The 25,937-nt window shown below is 40.8% G+C and overlaps 1 protein-coding gene across 2 annotated transcripts; it reads right to left on the bottom strand.

The window, feature by feature from the left end:
• Nucleotides 1-224: 224 nt before the first annotated feature.
• On the bottom strand, nt 225-25,184 carry LOC133560331 (RNA-binding protein FXR1-like). Of its 2 annotated transcripts, none has more exons than XM_061912770.1 (17): nt 24,569-25,184; nt 22,251-22,303; nt 20,651-20,744; nt 20,440-20,511; nt 15,331-15,479; nt 15,133-15,226; nt 14,924-15,040; nt 14,677-14,847; nt 14,523-14,601; nt 14,264-14,421; nt 13,844-13,930; nt 7,891-8,143; nt 7,650-7,838; nt 2,797-2,991; nt 2,604-2,711; nt 2,443-2,531; nt 225-2,373 (listed from the first exon to the last, which is right to left on the bottom strand). In XM_061912770.1, the coding sequence occupies exons 1-17, from the start codon at nt 24,617-24,619 to the stop codon at nt 2,263-2,265; spliced, it is 2,070 nt and encodes a 689-aa protein (XP_061768754.1). In that variant the 5' UTR covers nt 24,620-25,184; the 3' UTR covers nt 225-2,262. The 2 variants fall into 2 exon arrangements, with proteins under 2 accessions (XP_061768754.1, XP_061768755.1); XM_061912771.1 differs by having other exon boundaries at nt 7,650-7,829; nt 24,569-25,183.
• Nucleotides 25,185-25,937: the final 753 nt, after the last annotated feature.

Below are 25,937 nucleotides of genomic sequence, written 5' to 3'. Positions count from 1 at the left end.
CACGTGCACCTTTCAGCATTGAATGTCTAAAAATTTTTAATTTAAATGCTTGTATGATGTACGTATTTATGACAATGCACAATGTAACACAACTAAAAAATAAATACTTGAGGCCTTTATGTCAATCACAATTGAAAGGTAATATGATTCAAATGATACACAAATGTCTATTATTGAATTTGGCTGCTATTCTTAAAAAAAAAAGTGAGCTCATGAAAAGTGTATACCAAATAATGAAAAGTCCTTTATTGCCACCAGATCATGAGTGCAGAGACAAAATCTGACAGAGAAGTTGACTGTACAACGAGTACGCACACATTCTCTCTCTCACAAACACACAAAGTGCGACCAGTAGTAGGACACATGGGTTACAGATACATAAGGGAGTACAGTACTCACACAATGAGGTATAAATGTACACAAACGTACAAGACCAGACTTGCACATGCAATTGAACCAAAAAGGTACAAATACTCTCAAGTTCTCGCTCTTCCTTAAAGACACACACACACACATACATACACACACTCATAAAAAGACACAGGTGAGCAGTAACATTACAAGCATTGCCCGTTGCCAACCGTTCACCCATTCATCTGCCTCTCAAAACTTTTGGTCATGTTTGGATGCTTGCCAGTTTTTGCCCAAAGCTGCCCCAGTAACTCCAAGATGGGGGACTGGAGATTGCAAGCAAAAAGGAACGAACAACCGCTCTGGTCTCGCTCTACTTTCTAGTCGTGTTGGACATTCAACATGTACATTAGCAGCAGTTCTAGTGGATGAAAGATGGCTTTGTAAGTCAGATCAACAACACCCTTTCTTCATGCACGGGACAGGCGACCACCAAACGAATGGTTAGCTACGTGTCATGCAAGTTAGAAAAATAGACTGCAAACCCACAAGACAAGAGAAATCAAAAGTTCGTCTCAAGAGTAGGGGTACATTTTACTTCCATTTTTATTTCATATTTTCTAAGATGTGGAAATCGCAACAAAAGAAAAAAAAGAGCAATAACCAAGACAACAGTAACATGAGCAGAGTCGCCGAAGACTCTTACATCACTTGCCCAATACCTTGCTCGGTTGTGTGCCAGGCGAGGCAACCACCACCTTGGTGGTGTTTGTTTGCATGTGGCTCTCATTTCATTTGAAGCTGTCCCCACAGTTCTGTTGCCCCTCGCCTGGGCCCTTTTCCACCGGCAGCACATGCCTGCCGCCGCCGCCGCCTCAAAGGGGTGATCTACCCTCATGAGCATCCGGAGCGGTGCACCGCCATGGTTTTTTGGAGATTGTGAATGGAAGCTAGCGCTACTTCTTTGATGGTTTTATTTCTCGTGTTAAAAAGAAAGGCAGCTGCTTGGGACACTGCCCTTTACCCACCTGGACAGACCTAAGACAGGTGAAAGGAGGAGACACATTACTTCACACCATCCTTCCTGTGTCGAGATCAGACAGGGCTTTTGTTTTTAGTTTTGTGATCGTCAAATAAGTTGCCACTGAGCTTCCACATCATCTGCTCTAACTGGGATAAGGAAACTGACTTGATTCTGGTGTTTGGCACGCAGCTTGTCTATTCCCCCCCCCACTCCTCCAAGCACTTTTACAACTCCCTCAGTCAGTTCTCCCCTCAGAACTGAAACAAAACAGAACTTCTCCGTGAAAAACTTTTTTTCTAATTCAAGGCACAATGTCTATCAATATTCCAGCCTCTGTGAGTGTGAACACTGCCTCGTCGCATTGGACCATCTGTGCTCATGCCACTCTCCGTAGTTTAAGCCTGTCTCACCTGCGCTTTTAACGCCATTTAGAGACGTTGTTTCAGTGGAGAGATAGCGACTGCAGAGTCCACGCCAGTGATAAACAATGAACGAAACGTACGCACGTACACACGCACGCACACACATATACATACATACAAACACGCTCACAAGGAAAATAACAAAATCCCCTCAAAATGTCTAGTCCTGTTTGTTGTGTCTCAGTATTTTCCTTAAAAATCAAGTCATATCCACCAGCTCTTTTTGGCAAGCTAGTTTGTTTTTTTTAAATAAGCACTAAGTACTGATAGATAGGATAGCATACACCGTGTATTTTTAAGTAGATGCGTTTGTCGGGTTTTTTCACTTTCATAGTATGGATTCAGGTATTTTGTCAGATAATTCTCACTCATCTGTTTAAGGTTTAAGTTAATGCAAGCAGGGACAGTTTGCCATGGAGTCTTCTTGCTTGAGACATGAGTTTCGCGAGGGGTGAGGCCGTCTCATTACGAGACGCCATTGACCAACGTCAGCGTCTCGCTGGCCGGCGTCGTGCCGTTGCTGGGGGAACGCTTGGAGGGCGTTCGCTCATCCTTTTTGATGCTAGTCCCATTCTCCTGTGGATAAATAAAAGATAAGGAGGGCTAATAATAGTTGGTCATTTATACATCGGCGACTATCCGTACTTTGGGCTCAGCGCCAGTGTGGTTCTCCTTTTGGGGAAGATTCTGTCTGCTTTGGGACTCGGGACGGGATATATAGTCAGCAACGGTCACTAAAACATTGAAACTGGTTGAGAACAAATATGGACGACTATGCATGAGCTGGTGAAAACGTGTCACCTCACCACTATCAGCTGGTTGTCTGTCACGGCTCGTGGAGCCTCCCTCAAGGCGACTGCCACGGTTACGGCGACGGCGGCTTCGGTTACGTCGCTGTGGTCGGCCTTCGTCATCTAATGGCAAAAAAAGTACGAGATGAAGACATTTTGGAGGTTGATTTTCAAGAAAACGTCAGTGATTGCCGAAAAAGTTTCTGACCCAGGCCGTTCTCGCTAGGCCCGGCCTGGCCATCGGACTCTGCTGCGGCATCCATCACACTGGGTTCCTGGTCGTTGCGGCGGCGGCGGGAGCGCCTTCGCCGGTCTTCTCCCATGCCTTCGCTGACGTCTGTGTCTGCCTGCTCTCCCTCACCCTCCAGCAGAGAGTAAGGGTTACTGTCTGGGTCCCTCAGCACTGTAGATGCCACATCATAGAGGTTTGCAATTACACTTTTCACTGCACTTTACTCTCACTCACAGGGCATACTCTTATAACTTCAACCTCATTTAACATGAAATTTAACAAACAGTGGACCCTGTGTGTCCGCCCGGACTGACTTGACTCACATCAATATAAGTGGGTTTACTTGTGACTTTGGTGAAAAAGATAAGGTGTATGGCCAATAATGTTTTTTTAAACCTATGGTAGTTTGACATTTGTGTCAACATAACTGCTGTGGTAATTTTGTGTATGTCTTAAAATAAGAAAGCGATCGTTCACGAACAAATCTTTCTTTTTGCGGCAAACAATCTAAAAATAAATGAAAAAAAAAGAATTAAATGGGTGCATTTTGTTGATTGCAGCAGTAAATTATGCTCGGCATTTATTTTTAAGCTTGCATTGCACTGACAGGAAGTGACTGTGCATGTAGGCAAGTGAAAATGAGGAACTAACTTCTATAATGCATGTCAACATAAAGGGACTTTATTTTACATAAATGACCCCTTTGTGAGAGTACAACCTAATCATAGTTTGGTAAGCACCTCAGTTTTACGGTCGCAGTTTGGTAAATTTTCAGTCCCTCGGGGAGCAAAATGTGGAAAAAAATTGTTTAGCTTTTGTGTTGAATTTTTTTAATGTTTCATTTAAAAAAAAAAAAAAATCTCCTGGCAGGTAATTCTTCTATTGCTTGTATTCCGTCACATGGCTTCTTCCCGAAAGTGGTCAACCAAGCCAAGAGGGCTGTTGTATAGCATGTAGCGCGCAAACTATCTCAGTACAAAAGAAGCTTACATTTTCCTGCAAAAAGCAGACATGAGCAGAATATCAAACTATGCAATGGAATAGATCCCTATTCTTTATAAAAAAAGATTTGTCAAGTGTTATCAAGGATTATACGACAGTCACATTCCCAGACATATCGAACTATTGTGCTCCAGACACCATTCTATGCGACAAAACAGATGGAAACTTGGAAAGGCATGCAGGTCAACACCTTTTTTGTGTGTGGTTGGGTAAAAGAAACTGGTATCAAAACTCTCCGGATACATATGCACCGTTTTTGCTCGGGTAAGGTTGCATTTTATGATTTAACTTTGCATCTACTGCCATGTTTCACCCCGTCTTTATCAAAAATATAACTATGGATGTCAACATTGTGTATGTGCTGAATGCTCCGTTTATAATTGTTGTCTTTAACTCTTTTAGGTTTTGCTCACATTTACTTTTTTTTTTGGTGCTGTTCGAAACACTTGTAGCATGTGTTCAGGAAATGCAAATAATATTAATAATATGATTAAATTAGAAATTATAAACGTTAAAAGTATTTCAAACAAACCTTTAACGAAATGATCACTGCAAACTCATGCATTTTTCGACTGTGCTCCCTTGGACTGGAGCGTGAGCTGTTTTTCTCATCCTCATTTCATAAAATCTTACAGTCCCCCACCCTTTTTGATTACCTCTCAAAGAACTGTGAAGAAAAATGTATCCTTTTTTGTAATTTGAACAATTCGCACAGCCGAAAACAACACAAGCATTGGGCGTTTTTAAAAATAAAATTAAAAAACGCTAAAAGGCGCCTGAGAACAGAGCTAGCTTGACAACCACCCATATTTAATGGCCGTGACGTGAGCCGGACATGACGTCAGTAAAATCCAAAGAATAGTACAATACACCACAAAGTAAATAAAACAGAGACAAATTAAAGGATGCAGGGGGCCACTGTGATATAAGTTGTGCTTTAGAGATGCTAAAACCAGTCCATTGTAGGTCAATACATAACACAATACAAACTTTGCATTACGAAGAGATCTTTGCTTCTAGGTCTAACGTCTCGCATTATAATCTGCTTTTAGGCACACTACCTATGTCTACCTTTTGTAAATGACTTGACTAAATAACACGAAAAGACCAACTTTGTCTGCTTATTGCGTGCATTGTAGTCTGCTTTTAGGGAGACTCTCCAGGCTTTTTGAGCATTGCAAGGCCGAATGTACACAGTTCCTGCTCCTCACAATTAATGCATACCATAGGGATGAAACGATACAAAAATTCAATATCACAGTTATTGTAACCAAAATTATCAGCTTGTATAGCGGTATTGTTGAAAGTGCTCAACAAGTACTTTTACACACGAATATATTTTTTACTGTTTTTTTTTATTTATGTTTTATTTGAACTAAAATTAATAGACAATGTTAGAAAACCCAATACTTAACATGTTTTATGTTTCTTGTGCTTCAGTGATTGATAAAATACTAAGACTAAAAGACAATTTTCATTGCTAAGCTTTTATTTTATTTTTTTAATTGGCTTGCACTGTAGCACTAATTATTAAAATAAAAAGTGTATCACTAATAAGACCTATTATTTCTGGCAAAGGTTGTGGCATCCTACTCTGTTTAACGGTCCTTGAACACACCATAAAAACACCTCCGTTTCATATTCCTTTGAGTTTAGAACAATCACATTGCTTAGAGAGCACAGCTTGTACTGCAGTTAAAATGTGTGCAATCGAACAGCTTAGTTGCTGAGATAGTAATGTGTTTGCATAAGTTTAGATTGGGATATTTTGTTTCTTAATGGGGAAAGATATCCATGTCACTTGTTTTCATGTTAGCATTTAGGCTAGCGAGCTGGCACCGGTCAGTCCATGAGTATCAAAGCGCAGTTATCAATCACAGTTTTTTAATCATTTTAATTTAAAACAGTAATACAAACCGTCGCGAGTTTTAACGTGGTAATCATTACTACCGTTAATCGTAACATACCGAGTGTACTGTGCAATAATTTGTTCCCAGCTTCACTGAATAAAAAGCTCAGTAACAAAAAAATTAAACACACATCCATGTACCGTTAAACCCTGAAATACAGTCAACGTTGACTTAAAGGGGTCACATTGTGATTTTTTTTTTCTACATTTAAAACGCCGCGTTGTGGCCAACATACAATGTAACAGTGGTTCCTTAGTCAAAATTTTGCATAGAGTATGTTTTACAGACCATCTTCAAAACCGCTTTCTGACTGTCTCCTTAGGATGCTCTGTATTTTTGGCGGTCTTATTCAGGTGGCTCAGCTTTGACTGCGTCTGCTCCCAGTTAGGGTTACAACGAACAACTATTTTAATAAGCAATGATTATCTTAACGATTAGTCAGATTATAAAACATACACATCTATTGGCTTTAATTTTTCCATTGTATTTAAAATGCAACTTAAGTTATTTTAGGCATGTGCTTATGCACAACAAAGAGGACTAATTTATTCCTAAATATTTATTTATACTGTAACTGTGCTGCTCATTCAGCGGTTACAAAATTAAAATGACTATTAAAATGTTGTCCATTTAAAAGACAGGAAAATTGAAGTGCTAAAGACAACAATTAACCTTGTTTATGTATTCTTAAATCAACAGTTAAAATAGCAGCAATAAAAACAAACATCAAAACTCTAAATCTAACCCCATTAACATTTTGACAGTTTTAGCACTCTAATAGACTCTTGTATAAATTGTATCTTGATTAGTCTTAACATGTTAGCTATCACATTAGATTGTATGTATAATCTTATCATACCATTGCATTAGTGCCTAAAGTCTGTCTCTGTGTGTCTGCGTGATTTGCTTCTGTTATTGTGCCTTTTTTACTGCATTGCAATTTAACGCTGCTTTAAAAAGTCCTCGAATTGATGTAAACAAAGTTTAGCTGGCTGACTTTGGCTTAAAATTATAGTTGTTTCCACACTACTTCGTCTCACACTTGTTATAGCTAGGAAGCAAGTTACAAGCTAACACTCTTTACCGAGGTTAAGTCTGCAGAAATTCGACATCATGCCTTCGTTTAAAAAAAATGCTTGTGTATCACAGATGTATTGTCATGAAAAAAAACAAGGTCCTCTTTGCAAAATGAGCTAAGTATTCATGTTTTTTTTTACCAAAAATAGGAGGAATTTTTCTCACACTTTAAATGTTTTCACTTGTAATGTTTTTGCGAGTAGCGGCGTGTAACCACTTTCGCCAGGAAAAACATGAGTGATGACGTCACGCCTATTGTCGTCGACAAATTTTATTGTCAACGTCGACTAATTGTTGCAACCCTACTCCCAGTCAACCATGTTATAGTTTTAGCACTTTCATATCTAGTCTACTGACAGATAAAAGGTTAGAACTATACACTATTTTGTATTAGAAAGGGCAACAACGGAGGACGCATGTGCATGTACGAGCCAGTCTGCCCCACAACAAGGGAAAAATAAAGAATTTATTGACTACAACATCGGACTACAATGGCGGACTCGCACAAAGCTGTTGGAGGAAATATCTAGCATACATGTCCGCTGACGTCACGAATTGGAAAAACATCACGACTCGTTTGGAGGTAGCATGAAAAAAGGCTAGATTGTTTTATAAATATCTTTGCAATGCCTCCTTGGTTTGAATTAAAATTGTTAGGACTTATGCAGATCCCAAATACGCAAAAACAACAAATTGGTAAAAAAAAAACTTGGTAGTGCATAATAGTTCCCCTTTAAGCGAGCACTTTTTAGTAATTGGAACACAGGTTCAGGACTTAATGAGTTGATCGACAGACGGTTTGTCGACAGACGAGATCGACTTAAGTGGGTTCCACTGTACCGGAGCTGATAGAATTGGAAGGCTTAGACCCTGGTCCACCTCGTCCTCGTCCAGGGTTGGAGCCTCTACCCCTTCCACCGCGCCGGGAGCTTCTTTCCTCTCCACCAATACCACGGGGTCGTTGATCTCGCTCACTGAAGTCCTCTGACTCAGAGGCATTGGAAAGCTCGGAGTTTGTCCCTGCAAAGACTACCGTCACTATTCCCTAAGCATGGAACCTATTAAAGCAGGTCCTCCTTACCATATCCAGGATACTGGCTGTTGGAAGTTCTGCGTCCTCTGCCACGTACCCCGTATGTGCGGGAGGTGTGGAGTGAGTTGCCGCTCTCGTCAGTCAAGTAGCCTTTGTCTCGTTGATCACCACCACCACCACCACCACCACCACCACTGCTGCCGCCAGCCCCGGTTCTACTTTGAGTTGCACGATAGCCCACCCCGATCTGGCGGAGCTGCTCGTCAATCTGGAGACGCTCAAGTCGCAGCTGCTCCACCTCCTAAAAGCACAAAGAGGAAAGAACAGCATTTACATACATTTCAACCCCATACCTCGGTGCGGCATCTGCTGCCATTTAAATAAAGCGTTAAGATGAGAAAAAGCGATAACAAAATAACATTTATATTAAAAACTATCAACTTTGTCACCCATACTAAATTGGTTTTAGAGTGTTTAAGTCAAGTCAAGTTATTGGGCCCTGTACCACTAAATTTTTCCTCATCGACTGTCAGAGGAAAAAGTTTGGACACCACTGTGTTAAGGAGTTAATTCTGGCACTTACCTGTGATACATTTAGTCATCAAAGAGTGTATTTACTCAATCTCAATTAACAATACGCACAGACCTTGAAGAGCAATGCTTGCAGGGAACCTGAACTGAGCCACACCAGAGAGAATTGGAAAGTCCAAATGGATTTATAACGCAATACATTCTTTCGTGCAGGGATCACTAACTGGCGGATCGAAGCTCGAAGCTGGACCTTGACACTCTCCAATACAGACCTGGACCTAAAGTGAATTAATTATTGAAGTATTTTAAGTTTTGATGGAATAATTTCTATTTTGACCACCACAGCTTTTGGACTTTATGGCACTGGTTCTTCATATCAGGAAATGCACTGACCAAATGCTTGCAAGTTAAACCAGCCCATGAGATACTGCTCGGCCAATCAAATCCATTCATTCCAGGCGGTAAACATGCCAAGTGTAAATGCAGCTACAGACGAAAGAACAAGTGATATCAATGGAAATAAGAAGGAAACAAGTCAGACTTATGCGCAGACAAGTAAGCGTTAGAAGGGAAGAAAAAGCTAAATGTGCCCACTTGTTACTTCTGCCTTCTCACCCTAATCACCGGCCGCAGTTGCTAGAAAGGACAGCGACGGAAGACAACGGAATAATAAAAATAAACATGATGCTCTGTAAAAAGTGGACAGCAAAAACAGTGCTTCAGTTTCAAGCCAGAATGTCCATAAACTAATTCATGTTCATACTTTCCTCTGAGCACAAAACTAGTTTGTCTAATATTTACAGATGATTAGTCTAATAAAAACAATGCCATTTCACATCGCCATTGTTTTGTTTACATGATTGTAAAAAAACGCTATACAAGTACAACCCATTTATTTATTATTATGATTGAGATTTATAATTTTTTCCTAACACCTTTCTTTCACACAGGAAGTCAACTTCACTTTTACATACATATGTAAAGTCATGAATTAATTATCTGTAAAACACATGAAGAAGTTGTAGTGTTAAATATATGCTTTGCTTCTTCCTACTCCTTTAACATATGATGAATTTAAAAAATGCAACCATGTGATGTTCCTTAATGAAAACTTGTTAAACATGTCTGAAAAAAAAATCATAATCATGACTATCATGACACAAAGCATGTTTTGACAAGACATTTATATATTAACTGCTGTCACAAAAAACACACTTTTAAAACCTAATATAAACATCTAAACTGATCTGTTAGTCCGTGGTTTTTAATACTAACCTAATGGTGTCCAAAGTGCAGCCGAAGGTAAATTTTTAGCCTTACATTAGTTTTTAGTTAGTTTTTTCTATTTTGGGGGGGGGGAGTTGGGTCCCTGACCTTCACATGAGGAAATTTTCTGTATCTGAACCTATTTGAATTTTAGTTGATGACCCCTGCTGTAGTGTAATTTTATGTCTTGACATGCTAAGCAAAAGCTGACCACATCCCCTCTGGTGGCAGCAATGAATAGGTTAATAAAACAGAAACACACATGCAAGTTAAAATATATGATTAGATAATTTGCTTGCACTCTGAAACTATAACCACATGTCCAAAACACAGTCAAAACAATCCAAAAAAAATACTGGTTTAATTCTTTTTAGCACTTTTTAAAAGGTGGTTTGATTAGTGAATGATTAAAGGAATGGGTTTTACTTTGCGGCGTGACAGCTGTCTTTGCCAATGACAGCTGTCCCTTAAGAGAGGTGGCAGAGGGGGCTGTGAAGGAAATGAGGCACTAAGAGGGGTGGACAGGGGGGTGCAGTCTGCAGCTAATTTTGGACACAGAGGGTCCAGATAGGTGTAATCTAAACTTCGGGCATGTCGGCCACCCAATCCAAGAGGGAAGGCCTATTTATAAAAGCACATGAGGTAAGGGCAAAAACTCATTCCACACAACAGGTTTAGTCGTGTGGTGACGGACAGTGGAAGCTCGAAAGGTGATCCAATATGGTTCATGCATGGCCCAGATCACAAGCTGGCGCTTCTATGGCTGTGTTCACATTTGTGGTTCAGTTCTTTGTTAAAGGAGTCCGGTTATGCAAAACCTACTTTTCTTACCTTTTGGTACCTGTTTTTGTGTAGTTGGGTCTGCATAAGTCCCCAAAAATCAAAATCCATCCATGGAGGCATAGTGGAGAAATTTATAAAACAATCTTGCCTGCCTTCATACTTCCTCTAAACAAGCAGTTTGGAATGTCCCCAAGTGTGACGTCAGCAGATATCCCCATATATTTGTGGTACAAAACTGTAGTCAACAGAGGTTGGTAGAGTAGCCAGAAATTGTACTCAAGTAACAGTACTGTTACTTTAGAGATTTATTACTAAAGTAAAAGTAAGTTGTAGTAGTCACCCAAATATTTACTTGAGTAAAAGAAAAAAGTATGTTGTGAAAAAAACTACTCAAGTATTGAGTAACTGATGAGTAATCTGTCCCTTTAATGATGACGGCAAAAAGTAATGCAAAAAAACATAAAAATAGCAACGAACAAATTCGGAGCCAGGAATATCTAAAGTATGTCTGATTCTGATCTCTTAAGCAACTAAAACAATAATATATATTAAATAATATATATTTGGTTTTACACTGTATTGAAAAATAATTTGAAAATGAATTTTACCTTTGCAACCTCATTATACTATTGGCTAAGTTTTATATTCATAAAATGTAAGTTTCTCAATACCCGACCTGTTTTTTTGTGCCTTTAAAACGATTTAGAACTCTACATTAAAACACTACCTCTAACAACCAAAAGCTTTGAAAACGATGATGCTATGTTCCAAATTTAAGTGATTTACTGAGATTGAGTAAGCCTATGGCTTTGCAATTTGTTTATTTTATATATATATATATATATATATTTTTTTTTGCATTTGTTACTTTAAATTCACAACCCCCTGGCGCTGTTTTGTACGGTTTTTATACTGTTTTTGTACTTACTTTGATTATTATTTTCAACTGTTTGTAAATGCTGAAATTTATAAATAAAGGTTTATTGAAAAAAAAAAAAAAAATGTGCAGTTAATCATGTGACCGCCTGGCTCTGTTTGATTGGTGAAACGGAGTCAAACGTCACCAGTGACTGCATTTGATTGGTGAAAGGCAGGCATGTGATAGATCCTACTTTGAAGGTCTGTCTGACAAACCAAAACAAAGCGTGCATTAACAGATCGATAAAAATCAGTAGCGAGTCGCGAACTGAATGTAGATAAATGGAGTGGAGTAAAAGTAGCGTTTATTCTCTATAAATATACTCAAGTAAAAGTATGTTGCATTAAAACTACTCTTAGAAGTAAAATTTATCTCAAAAGTTACTCAAGTAGATGTAACAGAGTAAATGTAGCGCGGTACTACCCACCTCTGGTAGTCAATAAGCTTCTTTTTCTCTATCCTCTTGTTGAGGGGCAGGGTGGCTTGTATATGCACATGCATTTTCATGCATTATTATTACAAATCTAAGTTATTATTATTTTCGACTGTTGCCTTTTCTAATAAAAAGTAGCGTATAGTTTCAATATATTTGTCAATAGACTCCAAATGAAAAAAGTAAACTACAACATGGCTGGCGGAGAGAAGACGCAGTCGAAGTGGAGGAAGGTAAATAAGACCGCCGACAAAACGGCGCAACCCCAAAAGACGGTCAGAAAGAGGCTTGATAGATAGATAGATAGATAGATAGATAGATAGATAGATAGATGGATAGATAGATAGATAGATAGATGGACAGAACTTTATTGATTCCTTCAGGAGAGTTCCTTCAGGAAAATTAAAATTCCAGCAGCAGTGTACAGAGTTGAGATCAATTAAAAAAAAAGTAAAAAGTAAATAATGGGGGTTTAAATGGAAACAAAATAGAGAAATATTACAATAAGAATAAAAAATAAAAAGCAACAATGGGAATAAAATTATAACAGTAAAATAAGAATATAACAAGACAAAGTAGGCAGTAGTGACCATGCATGATGGCGGTCTGTAAAACATAAGCTATGCAACATTTTGACCAAAGAACCACCATTACATGTTATCTAGACTATTAAGAAGTGTTTTAAAAAAGGAGAAAAACAATCTTAATATGACCCTTTAAAAGGAGAAAAAGATACTTGGTGCACACTTTAGTGTGGTAGGCTTAGTGTTGAAAAAGATACTTGGTGCAGACTTTAGTGTGGTAGGCCTAGTGTTTACCATGATATTTATTTTACATTCACTCTACTTGATGATAGCACTGCCCTCTATTGAAGTGGTCAACAACCTTTTTGAGCCCAAGATCCCAGGTCTTGGTCCTTGGGGGGCGGGGTCCTCTCATTTGTGGTCCTCTCCAAGGTTTCTCATAGTCATCATGGTCGACGTCCCACTGGGGTAAGTTTTTCCTTGCCCTTATGTGGGGCCCTACCGAGGATGTCGTTGTGGTTTGTGCAGCCCTTTGAGGCACTTGTGATTTAGGGCTATATAAATAAACATCATCCTACAATTATATTGTAGGATATGATATGATAATTCTTATTCTTTGTTAAATCCGATCATTTCATGAACTCTTTCATATTATCAGTGAAAATTTTGATTTCTAATATCAATGTAATGGGTTTCACATGCACACATGACATCACTAAATCACATGCGCTTCAGTGTATACAGATGTGAAGATGGCTCCAATTCTAGTAGGTCTCAGTTCTGGCGCATTTGGTATAGAAGATTAAAAAGGAAGAGGGGAAGATTTTTGGCTTTCACAGTTTGGGGGGGTGCATGATTACTATGACGTCTACTTTGAGAGTTCTTAAACATCTTTTTGCATGTTTTTGGCTAATTTGTCCACAAGTTTTGCGACCGTCTATTTTGGCAAATAATTAGTAGACTTATTGCTTTTTGATTACATATTAGTTGGATGAATGCGACACGATCTTTCAGACTGCAGTCGCATGGCATACATTTTATATACATATACAAAAAAGAGGTCTGAGTTAGATTGAAAAAAAGAATAAGATACAGGTTACATATAGGCAAAAAAATTCTGAATTGACCTACGTATGGACTTAGGCACAGTTGCGGGTACCTATATTTTGGCCCATTTTCTTAATTTATTTCCACAATGGGACACGGGCCAGCAAAAAACAAGTCATTGACCACAAACGGCATTTGCGCCACACATTAGGGACCACTCTGTGAGAAAATCCAACAATTATTAACTATTAAGCTTGTAATTAAAAAGAAAAAAAAAAAAAAAAAAGAGGAGATCGTTATTGCAGCTGTCACTATGAAGTGTCATTCAGCTTTGAAGATAGGCATCACCATCATACCCTCAAGGATATTTTTGGAGATGCACCGTGCGTATTACTCAACGAGTGTGCATGACGAGCTGATGTAGTGTATGCTGCTTTATTTGTCCTAATATTTTTGGGCGACGCCTGCTCTATTGGTTTTCATGCAATCCACACTCACCTGGAGATAGGACACGTGGTACTCCAGCAGTGCCTGAGCGTTGCTGATGTTTTCCTTAGTTCCAACAAACACAAAGGGAACCATGCCCTAATATAAGGAAAGAGAAATGATAAAAGAGGAGCGATCAGTGTGTTGTTCTTTTCCATGAAATCTGACGGCTTCGACTGTAAAAACATAAACCTATTATTTAATATGACATTTTAAACTCTTTAAAAGGAACATCTCAGATGAGCTTACAGCTGGGGGCAAATAGCCCCAAGAGCAAACACATGTGTGCATTGAATACACTTTGCATTACTTTCAAAAAATGCAGAAAGTCTAAAAGCAGACATATTATGGAACATCAGCACTTGTTTTACAAGTTACGACAATTTTGCAGAGTATAGAGCAACACAGAGACCAGCCTAACATTTTATTCACCTCTTTGCTGCTGGCAGTGTCGTCTCTGCCTGCCCCCTGCCTGCCTACCTCCTCCCGAGGAAGCTTTTTGTCGTTGTCTCCCTCGATCCTGACGCGGACCACGCCCGACTTGTCCACAATCTCCTGTATGACTTTGCCACTCTTACCGATGACTTTGCCTGCGTATGAGGAGGAAGGGCAGAGACGGTGTTAATATTGGGAGGATTCTGGTGAAGAAAAATTAGCAACATGAGCAAACTACATTAATTTTTTCACTCACCTACGAGGTTCCTAGGTACCTGAAAGTAGTCTTCTTTGAACTCAAGAAACTCTCGAGCTTGCCTCACTGCCTCTGGGGTCTGTAAAACACACATCAGATCAAACTGACCAGGATGATGACCATCCAACTATGCTTAAACCCTGAGGTCACATACCTCTCCATAGATCCTGAAAGTACAACTCTCTTCTTCCAGCTCAATAGCGGTGACACCAGGTACCTTTCGGGCCTGTTGGATGTTGGCGCCATGGGAGCCGATGGCAAGCCCCATCAGGTCCTCTCGTACTCGAACCTCCTCTTGGTAGGCAGAGGCCAACTGCTTGCTTGTCTGAAAGAGGGCGGGATGTGATTCAAAGAAATACACAAAATGGGGTGGACTAATCACGTACAAAGGGGATGATTACCTCCAAATGTTTGGTGGCTTCTTCGTTTCGGGACATCAACATTAGCTTGGTACGGATACTGCGGAAGTGCATGTCGCTGAGAAGGGCAGCACGCTTTGTTGTGGTTTCGTTTGTAGACTGAAGGTGGGAAAAAAAATAAGGCTTCAACTAAATATTTGTGTATTGGAGAGAATAGTGAGCTATATATGTGACAGATAGTGAGTACAAACCAGCACAATGAGTTCATGTGATTGGGCACTGTAGAAGATGCAATTGGCACCAATAGCTTTCCTGAAGTCTTTGTGAATGTTGTCACCTGCACAGCTGTTGATGGGGAAAAACACAATCAGCAGAGCTGCTTTGGAACAAAATTGCTAAATCAGACATTAGAGCCTCTTACAACATCATTAAGTAGTTAAGACACTCACATCTCCCGTAGGTCCTCAGGGACAGCGATGATGACTTTGTGAAAGGATTTTTGCGAAGAGGGGCTGTTGGGGTTGAGAGGCCTGATGCGCTCTGCTGTGACAATCTCGTTGTAAGTGGCGTCACATGCCGCATATTCGATCACGTAGAACTGAAACCACAAACCCATTTTGCGTTACTATCGGTTTTTGGGCCCCAATAAGTCTGATTTTTAAAATAATTTGGTGTCTTCTTTTTTCCCCCACCTACATATATGACTTCCCAGTTTACATGCTCTATCATCAATGCAACTGTTGGCCATACACTGTATGCCTCTCATACGCTAGGGGGGGATTGTGGTCATTTCAGGCTGTCAGCTATGTGGGAAGCTAAGTAAAAGAAGATAACGCTAAATGATAACATAAGTAATATAGTAGCTGTCAGTGTAGCAGAAGCTCTGGAAAACTTAAACTTTCCACAGCTATTTCCTGTTGGTGGTAATATTTGAATGACATGCTTTTGTGGTTATGATAATTAGAGACAAACGATTGCCATTGGGGTCACTGCTTTGACTAAAGACAAATGCAGTGAATTATATTTGTTAGTTTGGATGTCAAGGGCGTTGCCTAAATTGTACAAATTCTTACATTACTAAATAAAGCATAAATAACAATGTTGCTTGTGGATTGTGAGAATGAAAGACATCAAGAAAAACATACTTCATGTGATTTGCCACTATTCATTATTGTTGCCTAGTTATCACTGATTAATGAAACTCAAATATGATATTTTACTCTATTAAATCTATTGTATATACTAAAGAGTTTTAATGTCAAAATAGGGCTGTTTATAGGTTTCTCTCCACTAAAACATCACATATTTAAAGTGTCTTCCTTGAGAACATTCTGACATTTAAACAGTTGGGTATTTATTTTATCATGTATCATAAACTTACAAATACTTTAAAATACGAGAGGTGTCCGGGATTTTTGTGGTTTAGCTAAGGTACAGCAGAACCCACTTAAAGACGATTTTGCTTATATCGACAAATCCTCTGTTGATTAACTTAAGTCTTGGTGCTGTGTTCCTATTATATGTTTTAAGTTTAGCTCACAAGCATTATCGGTAACAGTGAAAGTAATACTTGTCACAACCAAAGATTGATACAATTCTGCCATTCAACCTTTGTAACTGAAAAAGTCAGCGGGAAGGGGTAGACCACGGCTGAATCAGAAACAAACCATGAACATGCCCTAACGGTTTGCCCGACCCAGCCTTCCGGCGCTGTCGGTCCATGTCACTCAGGCGTCCAACCATTTATCCATGCAGGTATGGGAGGGTTGCTTATGCTGTGTGTCCGTTTATCGGTCTACTGGCTCTGTGGGTTGGATGGCACTGCCCTTGGTGCATGGGCACACCTTGCTGTCAATTCTGACGTCGGCCCTTAACTTAAATACATCAGTGTGCAATATGAAACATTTCCTAGTTTCTCTTGTTACGTGACAAAAAAGCAGCCCGAATGACACACCTACAAAAGTTTGCTCCACAAAGTAAATGCTGAACAGTAATACGTTATTTCATAAAACTAATGCAGTTGTTCACAGTACATGCAATAATGTGATTCAAACAATATATCTTATCTAAAAGTTAGATCTTCCTTTCAAAAGGTATTATATCTGTTCAAATTGTTGTGTTTGGGACAGTTAAGCCCATATTGAATTGATTTGAACATATTTTAAATAGACAGGCCTGTATTGAGATATGGGTGTTTTGAGTTACAAGCTTGGTTATCGAAGGCAATGTGCTGGTAAATTGTAATTTAAAAATTGTGTTATTTATTTCAGCTTCTATAGCTTTAATTTGTGCATGATTGTTGGTATGAACTAACCTGACTCTCACCAGATCCTTTTAGTTCGCTGAGCTCCACACAAGGATCTAGAATTTCTCAATAGGAGATGTATTTCAGAAGGCGGTGTCTCGTAAAAAAATAATTTTATGTGATTAGATAAACCACTTGTCCGTTATCTTGAATGACGTGCTACTTCAACCCCTCACATCGAAATCAACCCGTGATGCTGAAGAGAGCGACGCTGGGAAATGCAAAACAGAACAGCCGACATATTGGATAACGACAGAGCGAAATGTGAGAGAACTTTTACTGAAACAACGCAGCAATGTCAGTAGACGATCGATGTCGCAAAACAGTTGCAATAGCAGAATCTGTGTCAGCACACAACTCCTCGCTGCGTTTCGCCATTGTTGTTTGAATCAAATAGTCACTTCGGCGCTACGTCACATCTATGAAATCCAGCCTGGCGATCCTAATTGGTTCATTATTTTTTCCTACTTGAAGAAGTATACAATGCCCTCGAGCCCAGATCCTTGTGTGGAGCTCAGCAAATTACAAGGATCTGGCCCGAGTCAGGTTAGGTATGAACAGCCCCCCACCCCACATAGAAGCTCACTACATGGCAGAGAGAACTGAAGATCAAATTAAGATACATTTACAAGTGTTGTACAGACCCTGCGCCGACAGTGGGAGAGTGGCCGTGCGCAAACCGAGGGTCCCTGGTTCAATCCCCGCCTAGTACCAATCTCGTCATGTCCGTTGTGTCCTTGAGCAAGACACTTCACCCTTGCTCCTGATGGGTGCTGCCTTGCACGGCAGTTCCCTCCATCAGTGTGTGAATGTGTGTGTGAATGGGTAAATGTGGAAGTAGTTTTAAAGCGCTTTGAGTAACTTGAAGGTAGAAAAGCGCTATACAAGTACAACCCATTATTTATCATTTAATTTTGTTAGATGTAAATATAAATGGAATACTATGATTTGCAAAATATTTTCAACCCATATTCAGTTGAATATGCTACAAAGACAACATACTTGATGTTCAAACTGATAAACTTTTTTTTTTTTGCAAATAATCATTTTCTTTGGAATTTGATGGCAGCAACACGTGACAAAGAAGTTAGGAAAGGTGGCAATAAATACTGATAAAGTTGAGGATTGCTCATCAAACACTTATTTGGAACATCCCACAGGTGTGCAGGCTAATTGGGAACAGTTGGGTGCCATGATCGGGTATAAAAACTGTTTCACAAAAAACGCTCAGTCTTTTACAAGAAAGGATAGGGCGAGGTACACCTCTTTGCCCACAACTGTGTAAGCAAAAAGCCAAACAGTTTAAGAACAATGTTTCTCAAAGTGCAATTGCAAGAAATTTAGGGATTTCAACATCAAGGGTCCATAAAAGCATCAAAAGGTTCAGAGAATCTGGAGAAATCACTCCACTTAAGCCGGAAACCAACATTGAATGACCGTGACTTTTGATCCCTCAGACGGCACTGTATCCCAAACAGACATCAATCTCTAAAAGATATCACCATATGGGGTCAGGAACACTTCAAAAAACTACTGTCACTAAATACAGTTCGTCGCTACATCTGTAAGTGCAAGTTAAAGCTCGACTATGCAAAGCGAAAGCCATTTATCAACGACATACAGAAACGCCGCCGGCTTCTCTGGGCCCGAGATCATCTAAGATGGACTGATGCAAAGTGGAAAAGTGTTCTGTGGTCTGACGAGTCCATTCATCCATTCATTTTCTACCGCTTATTCCCTTTTAGGGTCGGGGGGCGCTGGCGCCCTTCTCAGCTACAATCGGGCGTTAGACGGTGTACACCCTGGACAAGCCGCAACCTCATCACAGGGCCAACACAGATAGACAGACAACATTCACACTCTCACTCACACACTAGGGCCAATTTAGTGTTGCCAATCAACCTATCCCCAGGTGCATGTCTTTGGAAGTGGGAGGAAGCCGGAGTACCCGGAGGGAACCCACGCATTCACGGGTAGAACATGCAAACCCCACACAGAAAGATCCCGAGCCTGGGATTGAACCCAGGACTGCATGACCTTCGTATTGTGAGGTAGACGCACTAACCCCTCTGCCACCAAGTCCACATTTCAAATTGTTTTTGGAAATATTCGACATCGTGTCATCCAGACCAAAGGGGAAGCGAACCATCCAGACTGTTATTGACACAAAGTTCAAAAGCCAGCATCTGTGATGGTATGGGGGTGCCATAGTGCCCAAGGAATGGGTAACTTACACATCTGTGAAGGCACCATTAATGCTGAAAGGTACATACAGGTTTTTGGAACAACATATGCTGCCATTTAAGCACCGTCTTTTTCATGGACAATGCCAAGCCACATTCAGCACACTCCTGGCCCGCCTGCAGTTCAGACCAGTCTCCCATCGAAAATGTGTGGCGCATTATGAAGCGTAAAATACGACAGCGGAGACCCCGGACTATTAAACGACTGAAGCTCTACATAAAACAAGAATGGGAAATAATTCCACTTTCAAAGCTTCAAAGATTAGTTTCCTCAGTTCCCAAACGTTTATTGAGTGTTGTTAAAAAAAGGTGATGTAACACCGGGGTGAACATGCCCTTTCCTAACTACTTTGACACGTGTTGTAGTAGTTATTATTTGAAAAAGAAAAAAAAAAAGTTTGAGTTTGAACATCAAATATCGTCTTTGTAGTGCATTCAATTAAATACGGATTGAAAAGGATTTGCAAATCATTGTATTCCGTTTGTATTTACATATAACACAATTTCCCAACTCATTTGGAAACGGGGTTTGTAGATAGCTAATTCCCAGCCAATTCAGGCAGTAAATTGGTTTTCTTTAGTGTGTGTACTGAATGATGCCTAAAACGTTTACACTTCTTAACAAAGATTCAACATTATTCCGTTATGAGGCTAAAGATCCATTCCTACTTTGATAAAAAAGTAATATCAGGGGTCAATGGAGCGATAAAAAAAGTTCTTGAATGTTAACAAAAAAATAGGAGGATCTGGTAGAGCCCACCACACGCTTAAAATGGAGAATTAGAGCAATAAGTAAACCCGAGACATTCCTTTAGGCTCTTACCCGACTGCTCTAAATAACAGCGAAACATTCAGCAGCAACTGCCCTGGCATGGAGACACTGTAAGGCTACCCCCAACTCCATATTCCACTGACCCACCATTCAACTCATCGATCGCCCTGGTGACTGGGAGGTGGTTTGCTTCAAGTGTAAAATGAAAAGTGCTCAAGCAAAGATGAACTTTATTTACCTCTCCCTTCATCATTCGGACCCGAGCGAGCCACCAGCCACATGGCTCCTGTTCATTGGCCCTGGAGTAAACCTGCAAGGCAGAGAAACAGTCACAACTTCATCTTTTTGTAGATGGTCGGCTGCTAAAAAGGATCCCTGATGAGGGCTATGACAGTGAGAAAGTTCAGGAAAACAAGAGAGCCAGGGACTCAAAGCGCCAAAGACCTTACCTCCACCTCCTCTCCTTCGCCAATTTCCTTTTGGTAGTCGGTCGGAGGCGGCAACCGCACGTCGCTGAAGGGTAACTGTCGCTCTGGCTGCCAGCTTCAGTGTGAGCGGGAGAGACAAAAGCAGATAACTAGCTCTAATCTTCTAGTGACACAATCTTCTACTTCAGGTCTCAAAAAAATTAATCTTTACAGTGGTACTATTATGCAAAACCCAATTTTTTTTACCTATTGATACCTGTTTTTGTGTATTTGGGATCCCCACAAGTCCTGAAAATTTGAAATCAAACCATGGAGGCATGGCAGAGATATCTATGAAACAATCTTGCTTCCTTTCAAAAGTGATCCAAATGAGTTGTTCAGAATTTGAGCCTTGAGTGACGTATTTTTCCTTAGACAAGGGATAGCTCCATACATGGTTGTGGTTTATCTGAAGAACTTTGCGCGAGTCTGGCGGTTTTTTTAATCCAGTCGTAGTCAAGTTCTTTATTTTTCTCTATCCTCTTGTTGTGGGGAAGACCAGCTTATACGGGCACACCAAAATCTTCTACCGTTGCTATTTCTAATAGCTTAGGCCATGTCCACACGAACCCGGACAGTTTCAAAAACGCATATCCGGGGTAAAAACGATCTCCATCCAGTGTAGTTTTAAAACTGTCTATGTCTACACAACACATACACCTGCTGTCATACACGTTTGGTCCAATCAGAAGCCTGGAAAAGCAGCCACACTGACGTATGGTGCATTACACCTGTTATGTTTATTTTGATAAGCTATACATACAATGACATGTACATAGTCTTTAAAACCAGCCTGACACAGCCTGAGAATAATATCAATATTTTTTTAGTATTTAAAGAGCAGACATGCGCCTGTGCTTATGATATACAACGCTCATTACATTCTAACATAACTGATCAGCAACATGGTAATGTATTACATGTGCAGTGAAGTCTACATTATTTCTAAGATCAGCGAACACTCAGGAAGCCTCATGATTGTTTAAGTGCCTAAAGAGCAGATGTGCGTGTGCCACTGCAAAACTCTCATGGAATTATAGCGCAATTAATGATCAGTATGGTGATATATTACATGTGCAATTAAGTGTACATTGTCTTTACAATACACACTAACATGGTGGATGGTGCATAATTTTTTTTCATCCTTCGACGCATTATAAAAGCCATTGTTTTATACAAATAGCCAAGCACCTTATCAGGGAAAGTAAAAGAAGGGTCGTGACAGGGGCTGAAGTTGCATCCCAATAACGGCAGTGGCCTGCCGCCTCCTCTGCATAACTTGGGTCAACCTCTATTTTTAGGGAGCTCCCTGCACTACACTGCACTCCCAGCCAAAAAGATAAAAAGGGTGGCGGGTGTGTGTTGGTGGAAGTGGTGGAAAATGGAAGGTGCGGTCGGGCAGAGCTAGGGAGGGAGCTGCTAAAGATGTGTACAGACAGCTGCATTCCAAGCACAGGTGCCGAAGAGGAACATTTTGAATGCTTGAAGAGAGCACCGGCCACAACCAGTTGTGGTAACTTAATCACGACGACACACATTGGCAGGACAGACACACACTGTGGTAGAAACGGTTCAAACGTACTTGTTTTCAAACACTATGCTGAGCGAGTCATCATGGACATCCTTGATATAACCCTAGGGGGAGAAAAGCACAGAGAGGGGGTACAATGTTATTGCAGTTATGATTAGCTTGGTCTTGTTTGAGTGTAAACATTTGGCTTGGAAGTAAGAAACAGAAAAAGGCACAAAGCCAGAGGAGGCTTATTAGAAACTGGGAAAAGGTGTGGAAAGGTGGCACACGCACAATGTGCACAGCATAAATTAAAAAAGGACGCCATTGAGAATGAATGGCAGACCTCAGCCAACACCCTCTGTGCTGAGCGATGTCAAAGTGGTAGGTGTGGCGTGCCTCTTGCTGTAACACTACCCTATAAGGGACAGAGGTGGCGTCCATGTTGACATGGGTTCACCTGCTGGAAAATATCAATGTCATTCTGAGAAATTAGTTGACATTAACTGATGGTTCACGTTTTAAAAGTGGCAAGATAGCGAGCCCGTCGTCCTCGCTGCACTAATTTATGGAGGTTACATCAGGAGACAGCTGCACATTTAATGTTAGATTGACTGCCACCAAGACCACCAAGTCATAGGTTGAGCAGGCCCTCCTCCTGGTGTGACAAGAGTGGTGTATAAGTGTCAAAAGGACACCACGTCCTTAAGTCGGCGGCCACATGTGGCGATCACGCGCTGAATGGCCAGGACTGTAAATCATCGCGCACTGATACCCAGCTCCATCAACTGGCAATTAAACCTTTTGTCTTCGGCGTCCGAACAGGATGCAATGGTTTCGGGATAAATGACGAAAAGAACAGAAAAATTGTTCATTCGTGCCAGAGCCAAACTGTCACCAAGTAATGGGCAGCGACAGGTGAGGCGGCAGAAGGCGAGTAAATTTAGGCTCATCTCGAACCTCCTATGTGGTCAGCCTGGCCTGCTGAACAACCAACGGCAGAAAGGGGCGGACATATGTTTTCACTGTAATACGCATAACTAAAATACGGCAAGCTTTTAAAAATATGACTAGGTAGTTAGGAGGGCGGGCGGCAAGGTTGCCATTCCATACATTCTTTCTATTTCATTCCAAAAGTAGGTACCTCTATATCAGTAGTTCTCAAATGGGGGTACGCGTACCCCTGGGGGTACTTGAAGGTATGCCAAGGTGTACATGAGATTTTTTTTAAATATTCTAAAAAAATTGCCACAATTCAAAAATCCTTTATAAATATATTTATTGAATAATAGCAACAATTCAAAAATCCTTCATAAATATATTGAAAATAAATGCAACAATGCAATATTCAGTGTTGACAGCTAGATTTTTTGTGTGGACATGTTACATAAAGATTGTTATTAAAGATTTATTTTTTTGTGAAGAATTGTTTAGAATTAAGTTCATGAATCCAGATGGATCTCTATTGCAATCCCCAAAGAGTGTGCTTTAAGTTGATGATTACTTCTATGTGTAGAAATCTTTATTCACTTGTTTATTTTTTAACAAGTTTTTGTTATTCTTATATATTTTTTTCCAAATAGTTCAAGAAAGACCACTACAAATGAGCAATATTTTGCACAGTTATACAATTTAATAAATCAGAAACTGATGACATAGTACTGTATTTTACTTCTTTATCTCTTTTTTTATTCAACCAAAAATGCATTGCTCTGATTAGGGGGTACTTGAATCAAAAAAAATGTTCACAGGGGGTACATCACTGGTAAAAAAAAAAGGTTGAGAACCACTGCTCTATACTCTTATGCCACCCAAGTTAAAAAAGGAGTTCAAATGAGTCAAATCACAATTCACCTGTACTGTGCCTATTTTATACATGTATGTGTATGTCTGTGTTTGACCCAAAACGTGACAATGAAAACGGTTGTCAGGGCCCCCGAAGTTAATTATGAATTAATAAGTTATGAGAGAAATGAAACCGAAAGTGAGGCATTGAGTAAACCTGCACAAACATAAGTACCCTGGCTTAACGTGTAGCATCTCACACCAGAGTGGCAGCAATGACACGATGGCTGTGTGGTTATCAAATGGTTTTAGAACCCCCACACTATTTTAGGGCGGTATCAGAAGAAGAAGAAACGTTGACAATGGTTAATACAGTGATTGTGATGACGACAGTTGCACCTACTAGCTTGAGAGCTAACTCGTGCTAGTAGCTGCCCACCCTACAATGACCAACCGTGCTGGGACGCCAAAACGCCCTCGTTTTACTCAAAAACGACTCGACTCGTACTAATAAAGTCATTCTCGGCGACTACTGAGGGTAAAAGGACTCAATGTAACAGCTGGGAAAAGCAGAAAACTTTGCTTATAAGAGGCAGCCCAGTTACCTTATAGAAGGCCCCGTTCGAGCCACGAACTTCCACGGCCAGCCCGTCCATACTTGACGGCAGCTCCCCGGGGCTGTGCTTGTCGGCTGGAGCCGGTACGACTCCGAGAGCGTCGGGCAACGAGACCACCCCCAGCTTAACCGGCCCGTCGCCGCTCTCCGGCCGCTTGTGGATGTCCAGTGTTTCGGGTGGGAGGGAGAGGGAGAAGGGGAAAGAGGTGATGGGTGTGATGTTGTCAAGTGAACCCGACGGAAGCACACCGTCTATCCCTAGGAGCACCGTGGTCACTGGCGGCACAAACAAGCGGGATCTGGGTTGATGGCTGATTAGCACCGAGGCTATAGCTGCTACCAACACCTTGATCCAGTCAGTTGGAAGGATGCTAGTCTGCTGCTAGCCACTGATAGCCGTGTGCCTCAAGTATGGCGCAGTCGCTGCGTTGAACAACCGCAGAGGGGAAAATTTCACCGGTCCTTTTGAACCTGCTGTGCAGCTTTCAAGGGCGGACCCCTCCAAAAAAAAAAAGGTGCACTGCCCGGCGAGTACTCAATGAAGGCAGCAAGCCTTTCCAACACACGCCGATAGAGTGAATCAGTGAGGGGCTGAATGACCTCAAACACCCAACGAAGCCCCGCCCACTACGGAAGTCTGCTCTGTTATTGGTCGATAACCTTTGATTCAATGATTCAAGGATTCAAAGGCTTTCTATTATGCAAAGGTAAACAAGGCGATCACCTTTTGCAACGTCACGATCAACGTGCAAATAGGTAAAAACAATCAAAAAAGTAAAAAAAATAAATCAATATTAATGGTTATAACTCAGTGCCTGACAGACAATTATAGGTCATTTAGTGAGGTTGTATGTGTGGGCCTAGCCTAGAGCAGTGGGGGTAGGCGTACCCCTTGGGGTACTTGAGGGTATGCCAAGGGGTACTGAGATTTTTTTTAAATATTCTAAAAATAGCAATTCAAAAATCCTTTATAAATATATCCATCCATCCATCCATTTTCTACCGCTTATTCCCTTTTGGGGACGCGGGGGGCGCTGGCGCCTATCTCAGCTACAATCGGGCGGAAGGCGGGGTACACCCTGGACAAGTCGCTAACTCATCGCAGGGCCAACACAGATAGACAGACGACATTCACACTCACATTCAAACACTAGGGCCAATTTAATGTTGCCAATCAACCTATCCCCAGGTGCATGTCTTTTGAAGTGGGAGGAAGCCGTAGTATCCGGAGGGAACCCACGCATTCATGGGGAGAACATGCAAACTCCACACAGGAAGATCCCGAGCCTGGATTTGAACCCAGGAATGCAGGAACTTTGTATTGTGAGGCAGATGCACTAACCCCTCTGCCACCGTGA

The sequence above is a fragment of the Nerophis ophidion genome, linkage group LG10, assembly GCF_033978795.1.
Source record: "Nerophis ophidion isolate RoL-2023_Sa linkage group LG10, RoL_Noph_v1.0, whole genome shotgun sequence".
Taxonomy (NCBI): Eukaryota; Metazoa; Chordata; class Actinopteri; order Syngnathiformes; family Syngnathidae; genus Nerophis; species Nerophis ophidion.
The sequence above is the reverse complement of the archived record's forward strand: the minus strand, read 5'-3'. Positions and strand labels throughout refer to the sequence as shown.

Bases quoted from the DNA above. Each gene is read 5' to 3' on its own strand.
- LOC133560331 (XM_061912770.1), bottom strand. From the start codon at position 24,619: ATGGACGGGCTGGCCGTGGAAGTTCGTGGCTCGAACGGGGCCTTCTAT. The intron at 20,512-20,650 runs GTAAGGTCTTTG...TCTGCCTTGCAG, and splicing joins GCGAAGGAGAGGAGGTGGAG to GTTTACTCCAGGGCCAATGA. The intron at 15,227-15,330 runs GTGAGTGTCTTA...CCCCATCAACAG, and splicing joins CCTGAGGACCTACGGGAGAT to CTGTGCAGGTGACAACATTC.